Source organism: Zingiber officinale, chromosome 4A, assembly GCF_018446385.1.
Source record: "Zingiber officinale cultivar Zhangliang chromosome 4A, Zo_v1.1, whole genome shotgun sequence".
Classification (NCBI taxonomy): Eukaryota; Viridiplantae; Streptophyta; class Magnoliopsida; order Zingiberales; family Zingiberaceae; genus Zingiber; species Zingiber officinale.
This window is the reverse complement of record NC_055992.1, coordinates 156233418-156258303: the sequence shown is the minus strand read 5'-3', so window position 1 is coordinate 156258303 and position 24886 is coordinate 156233418. Positions and strand designations below refer to the sequence as shown.

Genomic DNA, 24886 nt, shown 5'->3' with positions numbered 1-24886 from the left:
GAACTTCAATAGATAATTAAGGGATATAAAGTTTGAAGAGATGAGATCTTCTGTCTCATAATCTTCCTGTCCCCTTGTCCCATTAGTTCAACGACAGAAGAAAAATATCAGTTTGAACTAATAAATAAAGCTCTCATTTAGGGTTTAGGGTTTAGGGCTTAGAATTTAGAATTTAGGATTTAGGGTTTAGGGCGTTTAAACGATTTTTTATCATCACTCCTGCTTCGTCGATAACTTAAACTCTAAATTCTAAATCCTAAATAGGGGTTTTGTTTTTTCAATTTAAAACAACATTTTTTTTTTTTTTGTAGTTGAACTAATGGGACAGGGGGATAAGGAGATTATGGGATAAATGATCATGTCTCAAGTTTAAATCTCAGCTGTGGTGCACTGTAAGAGATTTTCTCTCTAGTGAGAAACGAGCCTAAGAATGATGGTCGTCTGGATGAACCTCTATTAGCGGGTTTTGAATTAGTGTTTTCTAATTTACCCTGATATCGATGGAAAACTTTTATAAAACCAGACAGGTCATCCCAAAATTAGTCGGTATAAAAACTGAATATCTAGTATCAACTAAAAAATACAATATTTTATCATCTTATATCATGATATTTTCCTAAAACGTAGAATATTGTATATCATATTAAAACACATACAAGTGTTATCTGATTTAGTCGTGATCTATTGGAGCAAAAAGTGATTATGCTCATGCCGCCTCACAGTCCATCCTCAAATTATGTGAAGGGAAGTAAATCTCGAGGGTAACTTATAACTGATCGCCAAATGGCTAAGGGTTAAGAGGAATTTTTCTCTAAGAATATATATCTGTTAAAAATTGATCTCGCTCTATTATAATAAATCTGTCACCCTCCTCCATTTGAACACCCGTGGCGACAATTTACTCATGATCTAGAAGGAATATCAACTGAAGAACTATCGTTAATTGAATTCTACTATGTAAATGATTAATCAAAGTAGTGACTAGCACTACAAAAATAGTCAGAAATAACGACTGAATTTTCTATCGGCATTCCGTCGGTAGTTGCGGTTCCGATGAAATCCCACGGAATTTATAATATTCAGATAAATTGCGTCAGCGCTCAATTTACTGACGGAAATAATATTCGGTCGGTAATTACCGACGGAATATTTCATTCCGCCGGTATATTTTAACGACAGAAAACTTATCCCGTCGATAGAGGATAAATGGAAGGAAACAGACATCACCGACGGAATTATGATTCCGTCGTAAATTGCCGACGGAAGTTGCTATTCCGTCAGCAATTACCAACAGAATTCTTAGTTCCATCGGTAATTATTGACAGAATCACAACTTCCGTCGGCATTATATCATAACTACCTGCTGTAGTTCGATATATTATCGACGGAATTCTTAATTCCGTCGGTAATATTCAATAAAAATTTGAAATACTTCCTTCTAATTTCCCACTTATCGTATATATAATTTTTATACAAATAAAAATCATCACAAACGATGGTAACACAAACACAATTCATACATCAATCACAATCCATACAACCAACTCACAACATACAATAAGCTCACAACAAACAAATGACAAAATTAACTAAAATACAATACAAAACATAATAATAAGTGGTCATAACTCCAAAATTCAATACATAATAAAGCATAACTATCCAAATATCAAGTACTCACAATCATAAACATCCAAAAGTGACTAACAAGTGAAAGTCAAATACAAAATATCTAAAATACTTACCATATGATATATCACCTACACATATATCCAAATATAATCATGTAAGAGTCAAATATAAGAGATTATAATCAGAATGAATCAATACAAATGTAATATATAACTCAAAAATTGTAATATATAACTAATTTTACATGTAAAGCTCTATTTTGATATTTATTATGATTGCACGGACACCGTAATTCGGCACTGATACGGTATATGAATGTGGGGTCTGTGAGATGATCTGGCACGGAGTCAAAGCTACAGAAGAGTCAAAAGTCACGCCAGCCTGGAGGTCAAAAGTCTAGCCCTCGTAGCTAGTCAAAAGTCACGTCAGCCTGGAGGTCAAAAGTTTAGCCCTCGTGGCTAGTCAAAAGTCACGCCAGCCTGGAGGTCGGAAGTTTAGCCTCTGGGACAACGCCATCGTGAAGGTCAGGGATCAGAATTACGAGGTGGGTCGGATTTGACCTCGAAGGGAATCGGAAATGGACCCGACCCATAGGACCAAGGTCAATCGAGGATCAGACCCTACTAGGTGGGTCGGATTTGACCTCGAAGGGAATCAGAAATGGACCCGACCCATAGGACCAAGGTCAATCGAGGATCAGACCCATGGGTCAGATATAATCAAGGATTGGGTGCGACCAAGGAGCTAGCCTAACGATTGGATGGGTATGCCGAATAGAATTGCCAATGAAGACATGTGGGTCGGCGGACAGACCCAGCGTGCAGGTCGGGACGCTCATACTATGGATAACAGCAAACACATGTGGGTCGGCGGACAGACCCAGCGTGCAGGTCGGGACGCTCATACTATGGATAACAGCAAACACATGTGGGTCGGCGGACAGACCCAGCGTGCAGGTCGGGACGTTCATACCATGGATAACAGCAAACACATGTGGGTCGGTGGACAGACCCGGCATGCAGGTCGGGACGTTCATATCATGGATAACAGCAACACACATGTGGGTCGGTGGACAGACCCAGCGTGCAGGTCGGGACATTCATACCATGGATAACAACAAACACATATGGGTTGGCAGACAGACCCAGCGTGCAGGTCGGGACGTTCATACCATGGATAACAGCAAACACATGTGGGTCGGCGGACATACCCAGCGTGCAGGTCGGGACGTTCATACCATGGATAACAGCAAACACATGTGGGTCGGCGGACAGACCTAGCGTGCAGGTCGGGACGTTTATACCATGGATAATAGCAAACACATGGGGGTCGGCGGATAGACCCAGCGTGCAGGTCGGAACATACATGACTTGGATAGCAATAAACAAATGCAGGTCGGGTACTAGACCCGGAGTGCGGATCAGGATATATAGGCTTCGAATGACAGACAAAGGTGGGTCAGGAGGCCAGACACTACGTGACAAATAGACTTGCAAGGAATTGTAACCACCTGTCAGAGAACAATCATCACGTGTCAGAGAAAATTCTAACGAGGGGAGGCTCATACCCTTCTTGGTTCTTCCGCCATCCTCTGAGAGAAAGCCACGTGTCGACCACCGCCAGACAGAGCCTGACATCCGACATTCCCTGACATTCACCAGGTTCCAGACCTCAGCTGCAGTATAAAAAGGGATGCTTTGTCCCTTACGCAGGTACGCTCACTCGTCATTTCTTACCAGTCTTTTACTTTTCATGCTTTCTCTGTGATTTCTGGGGAAAAAAATACTTAACTTGAGCGTCGGAAGGCCTGACCCGGGGACTTTTCTCTGGTTTCTTGTCTCTAACGACCGGGTGACTCGTCTGAGTGTGTGCAGAGCAATAGCGTCATCGTCCTGGTCCTTTCCTTCTGTACGATTGCCCGTGTGCACCTGTTCACGGGGTACCCCGCTGATTCAGCACCGCGGCGACTCTTCGTCAACTTTTAGCACATGGCCCACCTCCATCTGACTCAGCTTCCGGACGGGATCAAGCACCATTCATACATTTTGGATGACTTTTAGCAAAGTTCAAAAACTGTTTAACTTCAGCAATAAAATCAGCTCTGAGAAATCCATTTTCTAATTGATTGTACATCCAAGCTTTGTTCATATACATTGTTATCTAATGAATATAATTTGAAACATTATTAAACTTGTATCACTTGAAATAAGCTTAAATAAAGCATTTTGTACTCAGTTTCATCTCATGATCTTCGTATCATATTACCAAAATTCTCCTCTACACTGAAGTAAATAAATGACAAACTTAGATTATAATGGTATTGCTTACAGTATCATTACAGACTTAGAATATCATGTTCTTGCTTAGAGAATCATTATAAACATAGACTTTCTAATAAACATATGTTGTTGCTTAAACACTCATTAAATGAAATAATAATATATATAATAAACTAAGAAGGGGTCTGCGGCCAGCCGCGAGCAGGGGCCTGCAGCGGTCGGCTGCCGCGAGCAGGCGCTTGCGGCGGTCGGCTACCGCAAGCAGGCGCCTGGGGAGCAGGCGACGGTAGAGCAGGCGACGACAAAGCAGACGCCTAGGGAGCAGGCACCGGCGGAGCAGTCGTTTGGGGAGCAAGCGACGACAGAGCAGGCGCCTGGGGAGCAGGCGATGGCAGAGCAGTCGCTGACGGAGCAGTCGCCTGTGGAGCAGACGCTGGCGGAGCAGGCCCTTGCGGCGGTCGGCCAACCGCCAGTAGGCCCTGTTACGACCGGCGTGCGCGTGAAACAGAAGAGAAGGAGGAGAGGAGCATACCTGAGTCGCTAATCGCCAAGAACGGGAGAGGAGGACACGAGGCTGCTAATAGCGGAGGATGCGGAGATCGTCGGTCGTCGGTCGCCGATCGCCGGGGGCGCGGAGAGGAGATCGCGAGAAAGAGTTGTTCGCGGGAGAAGAAACTGAGATCGCGTGCCCTAATTTTAATCGCATTTACCGGCGGAATTGAAATTTCATCGATAGGTACCAATGGAATTCAAATTCCGTCGGTAATTATTAAGCCCAACCTGTTATCAATGCTTCTCCGTGAACCCAACCCGGATTTGCCAACTGAATAAGCAGTTTAGTCGGTGATTACCGACATAACTTTAATTCTGTCAGTAATTATTAAACTCAACCTGTTATACATGCTTCTCCGTGAACCCACCCGGATTTGTCGACTGAATAGGCATTTCAGTCGGTATTTGTCGACTGAAATTCCCATTCAGTCGGTATCGCCCGATCGAATTTAATTCAATCGGTGATTCCCAATTGAATTTAATTCAATCGGTATTTTTCTGACTGAATTTAATTCAGTCGGTGATTTCCGACTAAATTAAATTCAGTCTGGAATGTCATCGTTATTTGCATGATTTTTTGTAGTATAGATCATCAAATTAGTCTTGTGATGCAATCTCCCTCTATCAAAAAAACATAAATGAGCATGCAACCCTTAATTGATAAGCTTATACTCCCTTATTTATATAAAATAAATTATACATGTGCATGCAACCCTTTTAAAAAACCAATCAATAGGCATCAAAGTTTGATAGTACTCTCACGATATAATAATAGTAATCTAAAATCTAAAGAATAGTTGAATGTAAAACCCCTACAAACATTATATTAGATAATGTACCAAATAGATTCAGATAGTGAGTCATAGGTTGTTCTCAATGTATTCATCCACATATTTATCAAGATATCATAAATTTTTTACTATTGCCCCCACAAATGTATTTACACCATTACTCGTGCTTGGTGCAAGAGCAAAAGTATTGAGTAACGGTTTGAATCTCAGCCAAAGTATATTACAAGATATTTTTCTCTAATGAAATAAAAAACGTAAAAAATTTAATACTAGCTGTGGATTGATTTGTGCTTTCAGATTTATCTGATGAGCGAACCAAGGAAAAGGCCACCCACCTCCAAAATTAATTGACATCAAGGCTTGGACACTTGAATTATCAAAAATAAAAATAAAAAGATTGTATTCTAATCTCAAGTAGGATGAAGTTGTGAATAAATTGTGTTTCGAATTTATCTAATAGGTAAATCATGTAGCTTCAAGATTAATTAAGCCAAATTCAGACACATGCATATCCTTGAGAGCATTTCCAATGGTGGTAGGTTTTTTGAATTTTGGTGTGCCCCCACGAAAAAGGATGAAAGAGATTAAGAGCATCCCCAATGTAAAATTTTTAAAGAGATTTGTAAAATAAAAAAGTTAAATAAAAAATTTTTAATCATTGTGAATATAAGCTTTGAAGTTTATAGTTCAAGAGTACTAGTAAAATTTTAAAATTATTTTTTTATTTTAAAATTGATATAATATGCATATAGTCATATAATTATATGTTATGAATTAGACCACACAAAAATTATTTAGAGATCTAACTATTAATTAGAGACGTTTCAATAAGTTTTTAGAATGTTTTGATATGGTATAATGTACTATATTAAAATCATAAAAAAATTTTTTATAAAACTTTAATTATTGGAGATGCCTTAAAAAATTAGGTCTGAAATTTTGAACTTAATATTCGGTGACAGGAAGAGAGAATAAAGGAGTTTAAAAAAAATTCTGTTCTAGATGCCCTTATTACTATCATAAATTGAAAAGAAAAAAGAAAAAGTTGACCCTCAGTTTTGTCATCGTCACTTTGTTATTTAGTGTCGGTGTCTCTATTTTTGAATCGATTAATTCTTAAAATAATTAATTCAATTTGATAAAATTTATTTATTAATCATCAAAATAAATCCAGAAATATGAACAATTTATCATTCTATAATCAAGGTCCTTGGATTGTCTTTTAATATAAGATATTTAATTCCGCAATGCGCCGCGGTTAGAAATTGACTCATGGGTGTTTAATTATTTATGAAAACACTCTAGCGTTGCATCATAATCATAGCTCGGAGGTTTGTCATCACACTTAACTTTTTTTTACTAGGTTTGTCATCACGCTTACTGGTGGCAAAAAAGGTGAAGTCATAATCTGAACGGCTCCTCCAAGATGACTTTGAAATAATGAGGACTTATTCATCCTTAGCCGAACAATCTTATTAGACAAAAAAATATGAGATAATTCAAAACAATATTTACACCCGTCAAAAATTGAATCATACCTCACTAGGGCAAACTTGTCGTCACACTTAGGGCATCACTGAGATTTTTATGAGCTCTGGTGTGATCATTCATTGTACTGAACGCTTTGGTGTGATCATTCATTGTCTATGATGAGGGTGAAGATAATCCAATCAAGAGCAACTCCATGTTTTCCCTTTACTGCTGCTACTCAAATTGATTGTTCATTCTATTCAGAAGGCCCATGGCACTCCTATCCATTTCATAAAAGTATCTAGTATTTTGCATATTATATTTATATCTTAAGTCTCCCATCCTTTAATTTCTCTCTATAGTTGTATCTAAAGCCACACGTCCATCACTCTTGTCCCCTATATCACTCATCTTGTATCAATCTTTTTCCTTTTCCTTGCACACCAAAAGAGCTTGCGCTAAGATCTTGTTCTTCTTGAATTGCATTGAAGGATTTTACTGTCTCTTCTAAGTTGTTCTTCTAAGTTATTGAAAACCATTGAGCGTTCTCCTTTTCGTATTTCTCTCCTTTTCCAATGCTCCATTCCTTGAAATTTAAAGTATAATAAGTTTTAATAATTTATAAAAATTAATTTGATTATAAATAAACATGTGCGTAGTGCAAACAAAATTAACAAGTTTTAGATTTATTAATTTTGTCTTAATATTATTTTAATAAAAAAATATGGAATTTTAAATATTTATCTACTTAAAATTACTTTGTTTTAGGAAATCAACAAAACATAACAATAAGCCCGTCTAGCTCAGTTGGTAGAGCGCAAGGCTCTTAACCTTGTGGTCGTGGGTTCGAGCCCCACGGTGGGCGGTTTTACTTTTTAACTCCCAAATAAAAACTTAAAACCAACACGTTCTTTATGTGTTTATGCGATCCCAGAATACATGGACAGAATTTATGTTTTGTTTAAGGTAATCAACAAAACATAACAACAAGCCCGTCTAGCTCAGTTGGTAGAGCGCAAGGCTCTTAACCGTGTGGTCGTGGGTTCGAGCCCCACGGTGGGCGATTTTACTTTTTAACTCCCAAATGCAAAAAAAAAAAAAAAATTAAACCAACTCGTTCTTCATGTTTTTCTGCGATCCCAGAATACATGGACAGAATTTATGTTTTGTTTAATGAAATCAACAAAATATAACAACAAGCCCGTCTAGCTCAGTTGGTAGAGCGCAAGGCTCTTAACCTTGTGGTCGTGGGTTCGAGCCCCACGGTGGGCGATTTTACTTTTTAACTCCCAAATGCAAAAAAAAAAAAAAAAAATTAAACCAACTCGTTCTTCATGTTTTTCTGCGATCCCAGAATACATCATGGACAGAATTTATGTTTTGTTTAAGGAAATCAACAAAATATAACAACAAGCCCGTCTAGCTCAGTTGGTAGAGCGCAAGGCTCTTAACCTTGTGGTCGTGGGTTCGAGCCCCACGGTAGGCGATTTTATTTTTTAACTCCCAAATGCAAAAAAAAAAAAAATAAACCAACTCGTGACAGAATTTATGTTTTGTTTAATGAAATCAACAAAACATAACATCAAACCCGTCTAGCTCAGTTCGTAGAGCGCAAGGCTCTTAACCTTGTGGTCGTGGGTTCGAGCCCCACGGTGGGCGATTTTACTTTTTAACTCCCAAATGCAAAAAAAAAATTAAACCAACTCGTTCTTCATGTTTTTCTGCCTTGTGGTCGTGGTGGGCGATTTTACTTTTTAACTCCCAAATGCAAAAAAAAAAAAAATTAAACCAACTCGTTCTTCATGTTTTTCTGCGATCCCAGAATACATGGACAGAATTTATGTTTCGTTTAAGGAAATCAACAAAACATAACAACAAGCCCGTCTAGCTCAGTTTGTAGAGCGCAAGGCTCTTAACCGTGTGGTCGTGGGTTCGAGCCCCACGGTGTGCGATTTTATTTTTTAACTCCCAAATGCAAATGCACAACTCGTTCTTCATGTTTTTCTGCGATCCCAGAATACATGGACAGATCGTCGTCAACCTCCTAATAATATTTACAGCCAAGCAGGGTTCTTTAAGGGAGTTACCACTGCTTTTACCTGCAAGTAGTTCTTCAGACTACATGTGCAAGTGCGACAGCCCTATCAATATCAGCATCGTCCATTATAATCATAGGAGATTTTCCTCCAAGCTCTAGTGTCACTGGCTTTAGATTGCTCTTTGCAGAGGACAATCTTTCCGGTATCAGTACTAGATCCAGTGAAAGCAAGCTGTTTGATTTAGGAAGTTATCAGAAACATAAGACGCAAAATCGGCATACAATAACTGTCATCATAAGATACAGAATCCATTGGTTCTTAAATCCCACAAATCCAAGAAAAAACAATGAACCTATGTTACCTTATCAACATCCATGTGACTAGCAATGGCTGCCCCAGCAGTTGGGCCAAATCCGGATATCACGTTCAAGACACCAGCAGGGAGACCGGCCTAAACCATTGTACACATAAACCAGTATAACAAGATAAAATAAAGGTGGGCGAAGATCAAAACACCTTTTTCTTTCAAGTAACAAATGTGGCTCTTCTATAAAACTCGTTTTCACTAGTCCAGCAACGAGAGATTCAATATACCTGCATAGTATCTCATCAACCGTGCCACTGTTGGAATTTCACTCCGATAACACTGTTCATAAGGTTTCCCATTGTCCCAACTTTCTAGTTGATATCTCTGTTGACAGCTCTGTTGATATCTTCTGCATCTCCTTCAGCAACATGTGCAATCACTTCCCCAGTTCCAGGATCTAAGGTTGGGAAAGTCTTTCCTGGTACCAAATGATTCAAGTAACAATTTTTAAGTAGCACAAAATTAAGCTGAACATACTGTTCGAAAGTCTATTTATTAAAAGTTAAGATTGTGCCTCAAGAAAAGCTGAAGAATCCACTTGAAACTGAGTCCACGAAATCTCCATTTATTAAAAGTTGTGTGTAGTTTACTTGAACTGGAGGGTGAATTGGTTCCTCAATCAAAGAAGTGCTAACCCCTCGAAGAACTCTTGATGCTGGACAATTAGATCATCCCAAGTCAGTAACCTTGTATATGGCGAACACAAAAGGATGAAGCTCTGCTTCCAGAAATTGACACCGTTGGTGTAGTGCCGTATGAGTCGCGGCAACAAGACACGCATCGAACGACATTTTCCGTTATGTCAATCGCACGCCGAAATGTTCTTCTCGAGTGTTAGCTCCATCACTTCCCCTCCTCTCCACGAGCAGAAAAAAACAATTAATAAAACACTCACGCGTCGCCATCTATATTTATGCAACGACTGCCTTTCTGCCTAAACTATTGACCATTCTTGAAACCTGAACGAATCTATCGAGCAGCTACCTAAGCGCTGCAGCAATTAAGAATCGCAGTGTGTTTCACGACAAGTTTTATATACATATAATATCCCAATCTTCCCTCAAAAGCCATCTCTCTCAATCATTCGTTCTGCCGTATTGTCGTTATATATTCCGGCTGTCGTGTGCCGTCGCTTCATCCCCTCCGTCGGGGTTCTTCCTTTTCTTTTCTTTTCTTTTATTTTGTCCTGCTAGCTAGCTCTTGGGGAAATTAATGGACGAGGAGAGTAATTTGAAATCGGAGCTGCTCTACTCGAGCGCTTCTTTCAGGGAGTTGTACTACGGGACTGTCACCGGCGCTGTGCCTTTCGAGTGGGAGTTACGGCCGGGGACGCCCAAAAACGACCGAGCCGCCGCCAGCAGCGCCGTCCCTCCGCTGACGCCGCCGCCCTCCTACTACGGCGCTGCCTTGGGGAAGAGAGAGACCGCGGCCGAGTACTCCTCCAGATCTGCCCGCCTCGTGCACGCGTTGGTGCTGCTCATCTTGAGGAGGTTCCGGCGGCCCGCTTCTTCGTCGTCGGACAGTTCCAGCCCGAGGTCCTCCTCTTTCTCCTCCTTCTCCTTCTCTTCCTTCTCGTCCTGTAAATGGGACAAGGAGGACAATTCCATGAACTAAATTTTGAGCCTGTAAATCCTTGAAGAGAAGAAAGAAAATTACAACTTAATTATATGCTGTTCATGGCCTATAGCTTAAAGCTTCAGTAGATTGTCTCGAATTGATTATCACATGATAAATTTATAGAATTGAACCTGTAAATTTTTTCATGTGATGATTAATTTCGATTTCTTATCGTGGGGATTACTAAGGTGACAGACTTCACCTGAATTTAGTACTGGATCTATAAACTTGCTGAATCTTGTTACGTATGATATATGTTTCGTATGGACACTTGTTTTAAATACAATGGCTATTGTAAATAAAGAATCTTCTGATTCAATAATAAGACTAATTAATGCAATGGTGATCCTTAATTTAAATGACAAAACACTTTCCTGTTTATTTTGGAGGGCGGAAATACAAACGGTAAAAACGATTTTCACATTGAAAAAGTTTCCTTAGTTTATTTCAATAAAAAAAATATGATCCTTTTCTTTTGTTTACCTAATAATGGATAGACAAATTTAAGAATTTATTTGTAGATCATTTTTTTTTTGTTTTTTTGGCCATCCAAAACGGACGGCAACTTTCTTTTGCACACCTAATCTAACAAGTTTGCCTGATGCATTTGAGTTGATTAGTTTGATCGATACGCCCAACTTGCTCAACTCAATAACCAACCCAACCCATACAATTAACCAAATCAATGTAACCTATCCAATTAGCCTACATAGCTCACTTGGCCCGACTAGCACATTTGTCTTGCTCGGTATGCTAGGTGATACTGTGATAAAGATTGACTCCCAAACGGGTTAAAGTAGGGAGGACTAGCTTACGTGGAAGTCAAAATCAAGTAGGGATGTCAAAAATGAACCCGACCCGACGACCCAACTCGAGTCGACCCGAAAAAAATCAGGTTCGGGTTGGGCATTTTCGGGTTCGGGTCGGGTTCGGGTTGGAGGGTTAAATATTTTCGGGTTGGGTCGGGTCGGGTTCGGGTTGACCCGGGTTGACTTAAATATAGGGTTTTGTGGGGTTTTTTGGGGTTAAATCAAATTTTATTTTAAAAATTTAGATGTTTTTATGTATATTAATATCATGTTTGTATGATAATGATGGAGTATTGAGATAAAAGTGAAGAATTATAGGGAAAATAGCCCAAAAAAGTCATTTTGAATCGAATTTTCGGGTTATATGGGTCGGGTTCGGGTTGATCGGGTTGATCGGGTTGGTCGGGTTCGGGTTCGGGTTTAGGTGTTTTGGGTTGAAGTCGGGTTCGGGTTGGGTTAAAAAAAATATAAAAAAAGTCCAACCCGACCCAACCCGACCCGACCCACCCGAATTGACACCCCTAAAATCAAGTGATCAATGTCACAGGATCATACGGACCTGGAATCGTTAACTAGGCTATGTCGGCTGAGCATACCTCGCATCATCGGTCGGACGTGAACTGCCGACCGAACCTCCAGAACGGTCGTCCTTCACAACTTACAGACGAAGTTTGATGCTAAGTATTAATTTATCCGGCTCACCATCCTAGCCGATCGAACTTAAGGGCCAATCGGACACATTGTGCCTCCTTGACAAAATGAAGTGTCGAGTGAAGAACGAGTTGTCAACTGCATTCTGTAAGGTTGAGCTGACAATTTTCCAGCCGAGTGGCGGCTGATCGGCCTACAGTGGGACTCAGATACCTATCATATCGTACTCTTTTGAAAGTTTGTGTTGTAAAAAAGACAGAAATATCCCACCGGTAAATCGTTTTTTAGAAATTTCCAGCCCGTCCAATCATAGCAATTTGTGCGCTTGTTTAAAGAAATGTGTCAGGAGCACTTAATTGTTGGTTAGTCCTAGGAAAACGTACCGGTTCCACTGTACAAAAATTTTTTTGTACAAGTGTCGAACCTTTCCTTAAATAACCTATTGTGTTCTTTAGAAGTTAAATTAGGAATCACAGACGGAACTTAACATCATTGATTCCAAATTTAACTTATCTGTTCTTAATAGTTAATATTTGAATCGCAAGCGGAACTTAACACTATTGATTCAAATCTCCCTAAGTTATTAATTCCATAAATATTAATTTCCAAAATTGGCTTCCAAGACTGCATGACGAGACACATGACCTTCTTGGATATGGGAGTAATCACCACTGCCTAGGCAAATCCTTTTAAGGAAAGCTAATATTTATTTCCTTAAATAACTCTAGGTTAATCAAAAAGAACAATCGAATCACAAATTCAAAAAAGAAGAAAACACAAACTCGAAAAATAAATTCGAAAAACTAGATCTAATTGCCTCTTGTATTTAGAATTCTTACAAAGAAAATAACTAGTATGATGCGGAAGAAAATTACTAGTTATACCTTCTCTTTGTAAGCTAATGACCTCGAGATCTTCTGTCGTATTCCTCGCCTCGCCTTGGACGTCGTGTGGGCGACGATCCTCCAAGATGAACACCACCCAAAAGAGCTTCTCCTCCTTGCAATATTCGGCCACCACTACCACAATAGAAAAGAGAGCAAAGGGAGAAGAGAGGGAGAGAGGGGTCGACCACCAAGAGAGTCTCTAAGCCAAAGAATAAGAGTTGTGTCTCATGAAGCTCCCTCACCCCTTCTTTTATATTACTTGCCCAAGGTAAATAAGGAAAAACTTTTTACAAAAATAAAATCATCCAAGAGTTTTTCCTTTTTCCTTTTTATTTTTCCTTTTCTTTCCTCTTAATTCAATCAATCACCAAATCAATGGTTGTGATCAATCCTATTTGGTTTAGGATTGAGCTTTGGCCAGCCCCTTGCTTGGACACCAAGCAAGGTGGCCGACCACCATATTTAGGAAAGAAAAAATAATTTTTTTATAAAATTTTACAAGAAGAAAAATCTCTTATAAAATTTTACAAGCTCTCTTTCCTAGAGTTAAAAAAGGAAAGTTTTAAAAATTAAAACCATGTTTTAAAATTTAAAACTTCTCTTATAAAATTTCCTTTTTTAACATGATGATACAACATTTTAATTTTAAAACTTATCTTCCTCCTTTTTTTCTTAAACCATGAGAATGGTTAAAAAAGGAAAGTTTTAAAACTTTTAAAACTCTCTATTAAAACATGTGGCCAAATTCAAAAAAAAAAGTTTTTAAAATTAAAATCTCTCTTTTAAAACTTATAGTTTTCTACAAAGAGAAGATTTTAAAAATTCAAAAACAGCCCTCCTTGTTTGAATATTGTGGCCGGCCCCTACTAGCTTGGTCACCAAGCACTAGGGTCGACCCTTTAAGAGGAGATGTGGTCGACCATTGCTTGGTCACCAAGCAATGGACCGGCCCCCTTCTTGGACACCAAGAAGAGCCTTACATTTGGATGGACTTGAGGCTATAATGAGGATACGACAGGGACCTAGAGGAGAAATTGGTTTTGACATTCCGACGAGCTTGAGTATCTCGTGCTCGCCCCGAACATACAACTCAAGTTCATCGATAATAACTCATTCCACTACAGAGTTATTACCGTACTATCGCACCAATCCTAAATTACATTATGGGCTCCTTCTTATCATGAGTGTGTTAGTCTCCCTGTGTTTAAGATTACGAATGTCCACTAATTAAGTAAGTTACTGACAACTCATTTAATTAATATCTAGCTCCAAGAGTAGTACCACTCAACTTTATTGTCATGTCGGACTAAGTCCACCTACAGGATTTAACATGACAATCCTTATGAGCTCCTCTTGGGGACATTCTCAACCTAGATAACTAGGACACAGATTCCTTCTATAATCAACAATGCACACTATAAGTAATATCATTTCGCAACTTATCGGGTATATTGATTTATCGAGCTAAACCTCACTCTTTGATAAGTCAAAGAAATAAACATTAAATATACGTGCTTGTTATTATATTAGGATTAAGAGCACACACTTCCATAAGAACTAAGGTCTAGTTCTTTTACTAAGTCAGTACAAAAAGAACTTACCTAAATGGTCCTACTCAATACACTTAAAGTGTATCAGTGTAATTTATTAGTCAAGATAAACTAATACTTAATTACACTACGACTATTCTGATAATTTGTTCCTTTCCATCTTAGTCGTGAACAACTGTTTATAATTTATAGAGAACCGACAACATGATCTTCTAAGTGTGACACCACACTCCATATTATCTAATATATAAATTAATTGAACAATTACATTTAACAAATAAATACAAATTTTGACCAATGTGATTCTTTTATTTCAAAAATAAATGTTTACAAAAGTTAGGCTTTTAATATACACTCCAACATTAATGGCATGTCCTTTCTTAGAAAATTTTTGAAAAATGTGTTAATATTTTGAAATACGTGTATAACACAATAATGACAATATAAAGGAGGTCTTCATTTACAAACAAAGATATGCGATGTTTCTTATTTGCACACACTCTTTGCTATAATTGACTGCTACTATTTTCTTCTCCTGAATTGATCATTGATTTAAGCGTCTGAAAGTCAATACTAGAGTGGAGTCTTCACCCAGTCAATAATAGAGTTACGTCCACAGCACACCAAGTTTTCATCGATTTTAGACAGAATCACTAAGCATGTTAGGCCCACCCAAATTGATCAATTCGCTTATTCGACCAACCCACTCAATCCATCTGTACTAATGACTTACAAAGACTTCAACATTAGAAAAATCTTCTATTGAATGTTCTTCCAACATAAGAAATCAATAGAATTGAAAGCTATTTATGCACTAAACAACAATAGGGAAATGGGTTGCCCACGAAGCTTCTGTGTGATGGGAGGGGTTTCCTAATTAACAAAGATTCAAATTTCACCGAGAGAACAATACACTTTTATGGAGTTTTAAAAATTTATGACGTAGGATTGTCAAGCATGGCCATCTACATTTTTCTAATTTATCCTAATAGAAAATTTTCATGAGCCTAAATCGGTGAGATCCAAGATTAATCGGATCGTAACAGTTAAATATATTTAAAATATAGGAAGTGAAAAGACAGAGGTCTGGATACCCTCGATGTATGAAAAGTTCATCAATGAACTAACATCCATCAGAGATTTAATCTCAAATAAATATATGCTCCATATCGCATTGTATGCAATTTCACAGACACTCACTTTAATAGCAAATAAGGGAAAAAGAAAGAAAGGATCCTGCACAATCTGCATCCTCATCTTCATCAGCAGAGTCCACATCTATATCGAACGGAGATATGCATGAAGAAACCTACAGAAAGGTCAATGTAGTTTTTATAAAAGACAGATTTATAAAAAAAATCATTAGTCAGGTAACGTAACATTCAACTTCAAGATTCGATCCTACGAAAATTTTCTCGGCCATCAGGATAAATTAAGAAAATACATATAAAAACTCATCGAGGTTAGCTATCTATTAAAAAAAAAATTCTTAATAATACATTGAATCTAAATCTATATTTTTGAAGAAATAATGGCAAGAGGAGAATGGTCCAGTGTCTGTCATTGTGATGAAGAAGGATACGAAAGATCGAAGGCATCATGAGATACTCTTAAGCATCCGTGAAAGAACAGGAACAACAGCTGGATAGGGATCTCAATTAGCACTCAACCTATAATGAAGTTCTATCAACATCCACCTCCACTTCTAAGGGCAAGTTTAATTTTAATATAGTCCCAGAGTATAGTATGGTTGAACTGGATGGTAGACTTGTAGAATGATCAAACGGATAAAGATTGATTTTAGATGAGGCTGACCGAAAATGTCCTTCCACATAATGGCTTATTCAATTTTCTTATTTAATTCTCTACAAATAATTGTAGACTCGATCATATGGGGGCTAGAGTCAGCCTATGATATTTTGCAAAAAAAAAAAATGATTTTGATCTAGCCTCTGGATTATGATTTTACTTGGGAGAGTGGAAAGTAAAACTAAGGAAAAATTTTCATAATAAAAAAATTTTCGTCATTTACTTTATTAAAATTTTTAGATGGAAGAGAAACATAATCCATCAATAGATAGTTTTAGAGTTAAAATTGATCATCTTAAAATCTGATAGAATGCTGCAAATGGAAAAAAATGATGCAAGTATCATTTTCATTCATAAAATTATCCTATATAAAAAAAATAACATATATATCCTTTTTAATGATCACAAATTACGCTATATACCTAAAAAAATGATGTATACATCCTTTTTATTTATAAAATTATATCGCATGCATCCATCTTTCTCTATCAAAATAAACAAATATGTAAAAAAAAAAATTTCTTCACCCTTTTTCTTCTCTTCCTCCGAGAATAATTTTTCATCATATATTCTTTTCTCATTCGCCCTTAGAGTAACCCGAGAATGAAAGAATTAGAGATGTAAAATGTAAATTTGAGAAAACAAATGGATAATAAAAAAAAGGCAATAGATGAATTCACCATCTAATAAAAAATCCTAAATAATCTGGATCTAAATAGATCAGTTTTATCCTTCTAAGATTGATTAGGGACGTCAATCATCGAGAGAGCCTCTAATTGATATGCACATTAGGTTAACTTCATGCTAAGTGACTATCTTGAATTATTTTTGAAATTGTATGAAATAAATATGCCATGTGTTAATTTTTTAATGACTTGTTAGAAAAATTGAATGCTTATTTTTAAAATACTTGGTGCAGTAAAGCATGAAAACAATACACCGTGATGTACTGAATATGTTTGCACTTCTTAATTTAGTATACATTTAAAAAACCCTAATGATTAAAAAGTATATATAAGACAATGCTATTAGATTTATTTTCAATATTATGCCTAATAGATACATTTTGTTAAAAATAATTAACCAAAAAACATAAAATTTTTCAACAATCATTAGAGTAAATCGAAAAAATACATATGAAAACTCATCCTAACAATCAACATTTTCAGTTGTTCATGTTACATCTTCCATATTTACTAGTTCAAGAGGATATGTCGACAAAAAGACCCTGTTAAAAAAATAACTATAGATAGACTTAGCAAAAGACTAACTAAACATTCTACCGATCGAGTCAATTTTTACCTATTCATATGCGCATCCAATTCATTTACGAGAGCATACCTGCCAGTTTAATCCATTTCTTGCATCTTCCATTGGCACTATTTATTCTCCCAAACAACAATTGTGAAAATGACTAGAAACCGCACAAGAGAATATAAACCAATCCTGAACTAGGTTCAGGTTTAAAGATTCGGTCATAACTTACCACTCGAAAAGAAACCGAATACAACATAAAGTTTAAATCCAGTCAGTCACATGGAAAAAGTTGGTCCAAGTTTTTACTTCTGCAGAAGCAGCAAAGCAAGTCTCTGGAGGGCTTGCCTACGGTGCAATTTATGAAAATAAGCGCAAAGACTTGTGTTCCAATACAAAACAAATGAAGGTGAACGTCCTTTAGCCAGGAGGCCAGTTCATCTGTCTTCCACCAAGAAGATGAATGTGCAAATGATACACCGATTGACCTAAAAGAGAATACCAAAATGGAGTCAGCTACCATGAGTGCAAAAACAAGAATCTCAGTCGAACGTGATTCTGGAAATGATGCATACATCCATTGGGACCATCGTTGATGACAATCCTAAAGCCCTCTTCAAGTCCTTCCTGTTTTGCAACAACTTTGGCAATGTATAGGAGGTGGCCAAGTATCTCTATGTGCCTCTCCTCAGCCTTTTTTGACATTATTTTGGAGCATAATTAATGTTTAGTCATCATAAAATAAAACACTTATTAAAGAGATTAGACTGATAATTGCAAAAGCGTGAGTGAGAAGATGACTACATGTATCTTATCCAACTTTTACGCAAGACTAAATCACTAGTATATGCAGATCCCTGACATTACATTTAATTTCGTTACATCTCCATTATCCGAAACCTCATAATCAATGGATCTTAACCACAACTTTAAATTTATTAATTTTCAAATATTTCATATCATCTTAATATATTTTTTTTCTTCATTGGTTGGAATTACAACAACTTCATTTCCATTTTTTAAGTGATCTTACACATCCATCTCAACCATCTCACCTATATAGTACATTAATGTTATATGTGCTGTTTCCTAGTTTCTCAACTCTAATTCATAACAAAGTATGATGAATTGCATCCTAATGTTATAATCTTTTACATTTATATGAAGGGGCATAAGCTGATCACATAAGACCTAAAAGTTTCTCCAATTCATCCACCAGCTCCATAAACTTTGGATGAGTAATATGTCCTCATTGAATTTAGACTCGAGCAAAAATAGGTGGCAAATTTTGCTCTTTTATTTTGTTAACGTCGATAAAGAGATAACAAGATAGATCTCATTGTGCCGAACAAATCAACTTGTATGGTCATAGATGGGTGTTAAACCGTTTAATTAACATGCTAGATATATATGTTTGATGACCAAAATGTTATAAGTATTTACAACCACACATTGTTGACGTGTTGCTTTGAGTAGCTATTTATTATAAGTAAGAAATATTCCCAAATGAAGTGACAAATGATTGTTCTTTTAATTCAAAAAGACAAATACAAAGGAAGGCATTTTGTACCTTTGATAGCCCAGTCAACCCATCTTTAACTTTTGGAATGATCAAGATATGTGTGGGAGCTTGTGGAGTGATGTCTCTGAATGCAAGTGCCTAAGATTCAAACCACAAACCATCAATAGCATGCCTACCAACTACAGATAAATGTTCATTAGTAGTCATAGTAGTCGTTAATGAGTCTCCGAATACAATTGCAAGTTAAAATTAGTCATTGCCAAATATCAACTAGTTCCAGCAATAGGTATCACCACCAGTACATATTCTCAGTACTAGAATGGAATCATACAAAAACCAATACCAAAAATAAGACTGCAGAATTAGTTTGGATAGAACCAACCAAGTGCATGGGTTCATCAGCAAAAATTCCATGCATATAGAAAGATGATTTTGGTGGAATTAGAGATATAGTTTAAGAAATTAACTTCCAGAGATAAATGAACCAAGCACTATTCTGTTTGGTCCAGCACAAGATGAAAATCAAAAGCAAAGAAACTATCAAACTGTTGACACATTTAAGAACACAAACATTGGCATACAAACACACACAGAGTGCAGGTTGAAATATATTTTACCTTGTCATCCTCATAAACCACAGTTGAAGGAATCTCTCTCTTTATGATTTTGTCAAATCTGAAATAACAAATTCAATATTGAATTTGATTAAAAATCAATCAACTATCACAATATGAATGATTGTCTTAAATCCCCATGATCAGAATGGCATTGAAACTCATAATTGTTCATTAACATTTGTCATCCAAATGGGTCATGGAAATACTTCAAAACCGAGACAGAAATCAACCATGTTTGGAAACAAAACTATTTCTCCTTTACACAGTGATCCAGATGAAACAAGATTTGTAACCAGCTTGAGACAGGATCACTATTACATTAAAGCATACTTATCTGTACCATATTAGCAAATATAATGGCCTAAAGAATGGGATGAGGCTGGAAGACTAAAGAATCTGGGGTAGTTCTAAGTATGGAACTTTCACTCAATATAAAAAATAATAATAGTAAAGACAAAGATTATGATTAACCAGTAGCAATTAAGCCTTAAGTTCTTTAGTGGTAGTTAAAGCTCAAGATCTGCTTTTTTTTATCCACGTGTTTGCAGATAGTTCGTTGTACCAAAATTTTGACATCATAAAGTGTGCTTTAAGGACCCTACATTAAGCCTATAGTGAAATGGAATAGTTGATTTTCAGCCTACAGTGAAATGGAATAGTTGGTTCTTTGTTGATCTATCTTTTGTGAACTATAAATTGAGGGACAGGGAGATTCTAATGGGTCCAACCCTACTACTTGTTTTTTAACAGACTGACGATATAGACTCAAATTTTCCCAGTGTAATTTTCCCTAGTGTAAAGTGGTGTCCATAATTTCATTCAGCGCTTCAATCAACGCAGACTATCTTTTTGTGTAAGAACACATAAAGAGAATAAAATTTACATTCCACAAGCAAAAAAAAAATCCCAAAAGACACCTGTATTACGACATAGTTGGCATAGATGTATGAAAGCGCACAATGTAGTCAACCTTTTACGCTATACTGGTGTGTCCAGTCTCAAGGACCAAATGCAGTCAACCTTTTTAAGTTATACTGGCATGAAACTCAGTGTGTCTGATTTCAAAGACGTACCAAAGTTACAGTCTTAGATTCATAAATTTTCATCATGTAGCATTCCTCAGATATTGTTGGACCGTTGACCATAGTTGTCAAAGTAGGTATTATAATGGACATTGGGCATTTAAAAAACATTGGTAACAGCAAATTATTTTGAAAAAAGAAAAAAAATAAAATAAAATAAATTTGGTTGATAAATTGGACAGATAAGTGATACAAAAAAGCATACATAAAAATTTTAATTAATTATGGAATTCATAATGATAAAAATTATTAGTCATACTATGTAATATTATGATATATCAGTAATAATCCTACAATTCATATAAAGTCATAAATAATAAGATAACTGTTACTTTGCTGTTATATAATTAATGATAAATATTAATCTGATTATAATTAATGCTAAGAGTAACGAACCATTCATAGGAAATGAAAATCCTCATTGTCTTCTCAATCACAATATAGGGGAAAAGGGAGCATGATACCTCTCTAAATCACAAAAAGGATGTGAGGATCTCATTTATAGAAGAGTTGAGAATTTTCAAAGGAGAAACTGATTTAGCATTGTTACGGACCAAACCCTTAGCAGTTCTATTGATCGAAGCCATATGAGGATTTTTAGCTGTTTATTCTTCTACTTGAGACTTGGATATAGGCTAGGGAGCTATTTCAACTATGGTCACATCTTTCAGGCCAATGACTAATTTGTAATCTCTTTCAACTATGGTAGTTAAAGATTGAGATGGCCAGACATTTGTCAGTTTTAGGCTTTTCCAGCCGATCTCAAAGACATTTTTTAAAATCAGATGTTAGGATCATGCAAAATTGCTTTGACTAATTCACAATCATATTCCTCTGCATGTTTTGCCCAAAGTTAGAGCCAATAAAAACTGAAACTTTGAAAGGCTCTTCCCTTCCACTGTCTAATGTGTACATGTATACTGTCATAGACTTCTACCCCAGTCTCACTATCCTATGGTTCCATAGTGGACCAACCCTTGTGCACATCTTGCATCTGATTTAGACCATCGTATTGCTCCTCGAGAAGGTCCTCAAAAGCATTCCACTTCATAAAGGTCTTCAATATGAGTGAAAGGAGCTAAGCATAAAAGATATCTTTTATGAACAATGCTAGAAAATTAGCTTGATAAAAAAGCTCATTAATGCTTGTCTGCTACAAAAAATAATAACAATAAAATAAAAATAAGCAAGATTAGCATATTTTGATGTTTGAAAAGAAGATAATAAAATTTGAGATATATTCATCAGCGAAACTTTTGTAGTTTGCCCTGATCTGCGTTTTGGGCTTTAAGCCTTTAACGTTTTCTCATTCAACTGAAAAAACACTTCAGCCGACTAAAGAACTCATTCAATTGATTGTATCGTCGACTACGATCATCCTAATGATGGTTGAGTCCTCCTAGATTGAGAACTACCCACTCCCTTTCTCTCCCTTTGAGTACAAGTCTTTCCACACTCAACTCACAAAAGTTTGGATATGCAATTTCTTCACCACGGCGCCTTCCCTTGTTAGACTTCTAGTCCCTCATATGCACCCCCAAGCCCTTGACTCTCTCTATGTGCCATCCTTCATAGTCTGCCTATGTAGTTCGCCTCACAAACACAATTGCACTCTAATGCACCTATCTTGTGGTTCCTCGAATGTCCTACACCATCCTTCTTCAATCTCCACAAACTTTGAGACATCAGGTATCCATCGACCTTGGCCGCACCAGGTCGCCTCCATGTGTATTTCTCCAAGACCTACATGACTCAAATACTCATATAAAATTCAAAGATAATCCTAACTTAAACACTTTGTCCAAGCATCAACACCTATGATCGGCCGACTTTGGCTGCACCAAGTTATCTCCAAATGCATTTCTCCGAGTCTTACGTGACTCAAGTACACACACCAAATACAAAGATAATCCTAATTTAAACTCTTTGTCCAAGCATCGACATCTATGATCAATCCCGATCACCTAGGGGAAGATGCATCAACATAAACAAAATGAGAAAACCCTAATTCAAGTTTATTTTCGCTCTTCCAAGAGAAATTGAACTAGATAGAAAACAAAGAATATGGGGAATGAAAAATGATTTTTGTAACTCATTTGATGATATAAGTCAAAGCCTTTAGTATCTACCCATTAGTCATGCTCTCCAGCAACTAGTCATACTTGGCTTTCAGGGAAAGAACATTTAAAGACAAATCTCTATGTATCATACTATAGATGACTCTCAGATAAAGAGGAAAAGGGGCATTATCAGAGTAGTAAGCCAGGTCCGTCCTATTCTTCAAGTGAATCGCCAGCACGATAACAGAAAAGACTGTCAATTTTTTATAAAACAGCCAGAATCCCTGTTCTGATCCAGGTAAAAAAGGCATGATTAATTACACTAAAAGACAGAACTATCACAAATAGCGGAAAGAATGTCCAAAAATAGGGGACGGAAGAATCATTCAAGGAAGGAGAATCGGGTCTCAAATCTGTCAAATACGGGAAAAAAATATCTATTATCCACAAACAAGATGCTTATGAGTAACATGTAAACGAAAATAAATAATCGCTAAAAAGATTTGCAGAAGGAGTTGAGAGAAGAGAAGAGAAGAGAAGAGAGACTCACATCGTGGGCGCATCGGTCGGAACAGCAGCCAGAGCGGCCTCCTTCTCCGAAGTCGCCATGTCTAGACGCGAGGGAGTTAATGATTTCCTCGTCGGTCTCCACTATAACCAGAAGGTCCAGAACTAGGGCAGGACAGCGTTGGATGATTCCTTAGCCGATCTCGCTCTGAGTTTACGATACTGCCCTTGATTCTATAAGGAATCAGATTTTGGTCAATCGTAAAATTGTACCATAGCACAATAACACTAAAGATATCATAAAATAAAATAGTATACAATTTCTTTTAACAGAATAACAATAATTATATTTAAAATTGATTATTTTTGAAATAACCAGTCCGGTCATATGGAAGCCAACATTCTTAGTTGTACTAAGGATTTACAATGTTATATTCAATTTTAATAATGTTCCTTGATTTACAAGATTAATTAGTTTAAAGTTCAATAAATCAACTGACGTAATAGAAATTATTAAAACCTCTGATTCAAAAATGAACACCCGAAACAACATCCCCCCTCCCCTCAGACGCCGCCCCCACACAGATTATTTAATCCAAACCACAATCGAACCATACTTAACAAGCTATCCATTTTCATTAACGAGTTCAGGTGCAAAGAAAAGTAATTATTTTAGATCGATTTTATTGAAATTCAATTCCAAATATTACCAAAAACAGCCTACCATCCTAAAATTAAATTTTAAAATACAATCAAAATCGATGGAATTTAAATTTGAAAACTTCTAAAAATTACAATAAAGAAGTTTGCCTATCATCTGATTTTTGTCCAACGAAATAGAATAATAAGTTGTATAAGAATATAGTGGGATAAAATTTAAGGGATAAAGTTTAGTGGTTATTGTTTAAAAATTGCAAATTATTTTCTTAAGGACACGTATAAACAAGATCTTTATCATGTTTCCTAAAATTTAACTTATTTTAATGGATTTTCAAGTGATAATTCTTTGATTTTAGGCCATTTTCACATTCACTAGTTGTATGTGCTTGATTAATGCATAGATTGACGGGAGCGTTGGGGCGAGCATATTCGTCTTTTTACCATCAATTGATTAATGCATAGATGTTGCACAAGTCTTGGGCTTCTGGGCCTTGCATAGATGTTGCTCAAGTCTTAGGATCTATTTCAAATAGATGCAAAATATATCGTTAGATGTTTGACCTTCTGCATACAAAAGGTCGCTGTGTGAGTGTAACGTCCCGGCCGGTGGGCCCCACCCGGCCCGAACCGGGAACGCCACCAAAATTGTCTATCGGGTTGACGACTAGCTCCACAGACCACCAGAAGTCTTTTTAGCGTGCTTTGTCCTCACTCGTACACACCCTGGAAAA

General features: G+C 36.9%; 3 protein-coding genes and 6 non-coding genes across 9 annotated transcripts; 8 read left to right on the top strand and 1 right to left on the bottom strand.

The window, feature by feature from the left end:
- The first annotated feature begins 1206 nt into the window (after nucleotides 1–1206).
- LOC121972959 (50S ribosomal protein L17-like) lies at nucleotides 1207–4455 on the top strand. Its single transcript, XM_042524568.1, has 2 exons — nucleotides 1207–1311; nucleotides 4093–4455. The coding sequence occupies exons 1-2, from the start codon at nucleotides 1207–1209 to the stop codon at nucleotides 4453–4455; spliced, it is 468 nt and encodes a 155-aa protein (XP_042380502.1).
- A 3061-nt stretch (nucleotides 4456–7516) lies between these two features.
- Nucleotides 7517–7589, top strand: TRNAK-CUU. The gene has a single exon. It is a non-coding gene; the product is annotated as a tRNA-Lys (tRNA).
- Nucleotides 7590–7714: 125 nt separating this feature from the next.
- Nucleotides 7715–7787, top strand: TRNAK-CUU. The gene has a single exon. It is a non-coding gene; the product is annotated as a tRNA-Lys (tRNA).
- A 136-nt stretch (nucleotides 7788–7923) lies between these two features.
- TRNAK-CUU lies at nucleotides 7924–7996 on the top strand. The gene has a single exon. It is a non-coding gene; the product is annotated as a tRNA-Lys (tRNA).
- A 141-nt stretch (nucleotides 7997–8137) lies between these two features.
- TRNAK-CUU lies at nucleotides 8138–8210 on the top strand. The gene has a single exon. It is a non-coding gene; the product is annotated as a tRNA-Lys (tRNA).
- A 100-nt stretch (nucleotides 8211–8310) lies between these two features.
- Nucleotides 8311–8383, top strand: TRNAK-CUU. The gene has a single exon. It is a non-coding gene; the product is annotated as a tRNA-Lys (tRNA).
- A 219-nt stretch (nucleotides 8384–8602) lies between these two features.
- On the top strand, nucleotides 8603–8675 carry TRNAK-CUU. The gene has a single exon. It is a non-coding gene; the product is annotated as a tRNA-Lys (tRNA).
- Nucleotides 8676–10252: 1577 nt separating this feature from the next.
- Nucleotides 10253–11042, top strand: LOC121973830. The gene has a single exon (XM_042525175.1). The coding sequence runs from the start codon at nucleotides 10343–10345 to the stop codon at nucleotides 10742–10744; it is 402 nt and encodes a 133-aa protein (XP_042381109.1). The 5' UTR covers nucleotides 10253–10342; the 3' UTR covers nucleotides 10745–11042.
- Nucleotides 11043–17889: 6847 nt separating this feature from the next.
- Nucleotides 17890–23713, bottom strand: LOC121971811 (14 kDa zinc-binding protein). Its single transcript, XM_042523263.1, has 5 exons — nucleotides 23539–23713; nucleotides 19847–19904; nucleotides 19278–19367; nucleotides 18283–18400; nucleotides 17890–18195 (listed from the first exon to the last, which is right to left on the bottom strand). Exons 1-5 carry the CDS (start codon nucleotides 23595–23597, stop codon nucleotides 18128–18130), a joined length of 393 nt encoding a protein of 130 aa, XP_042379197.1. The 5' UTR covers nucleotides 23598–23713; the 3' UTR covers nucleotides 17890–18127.
- Nucleotides 23714–24886: the final 1173 nt, after the last annotated feature.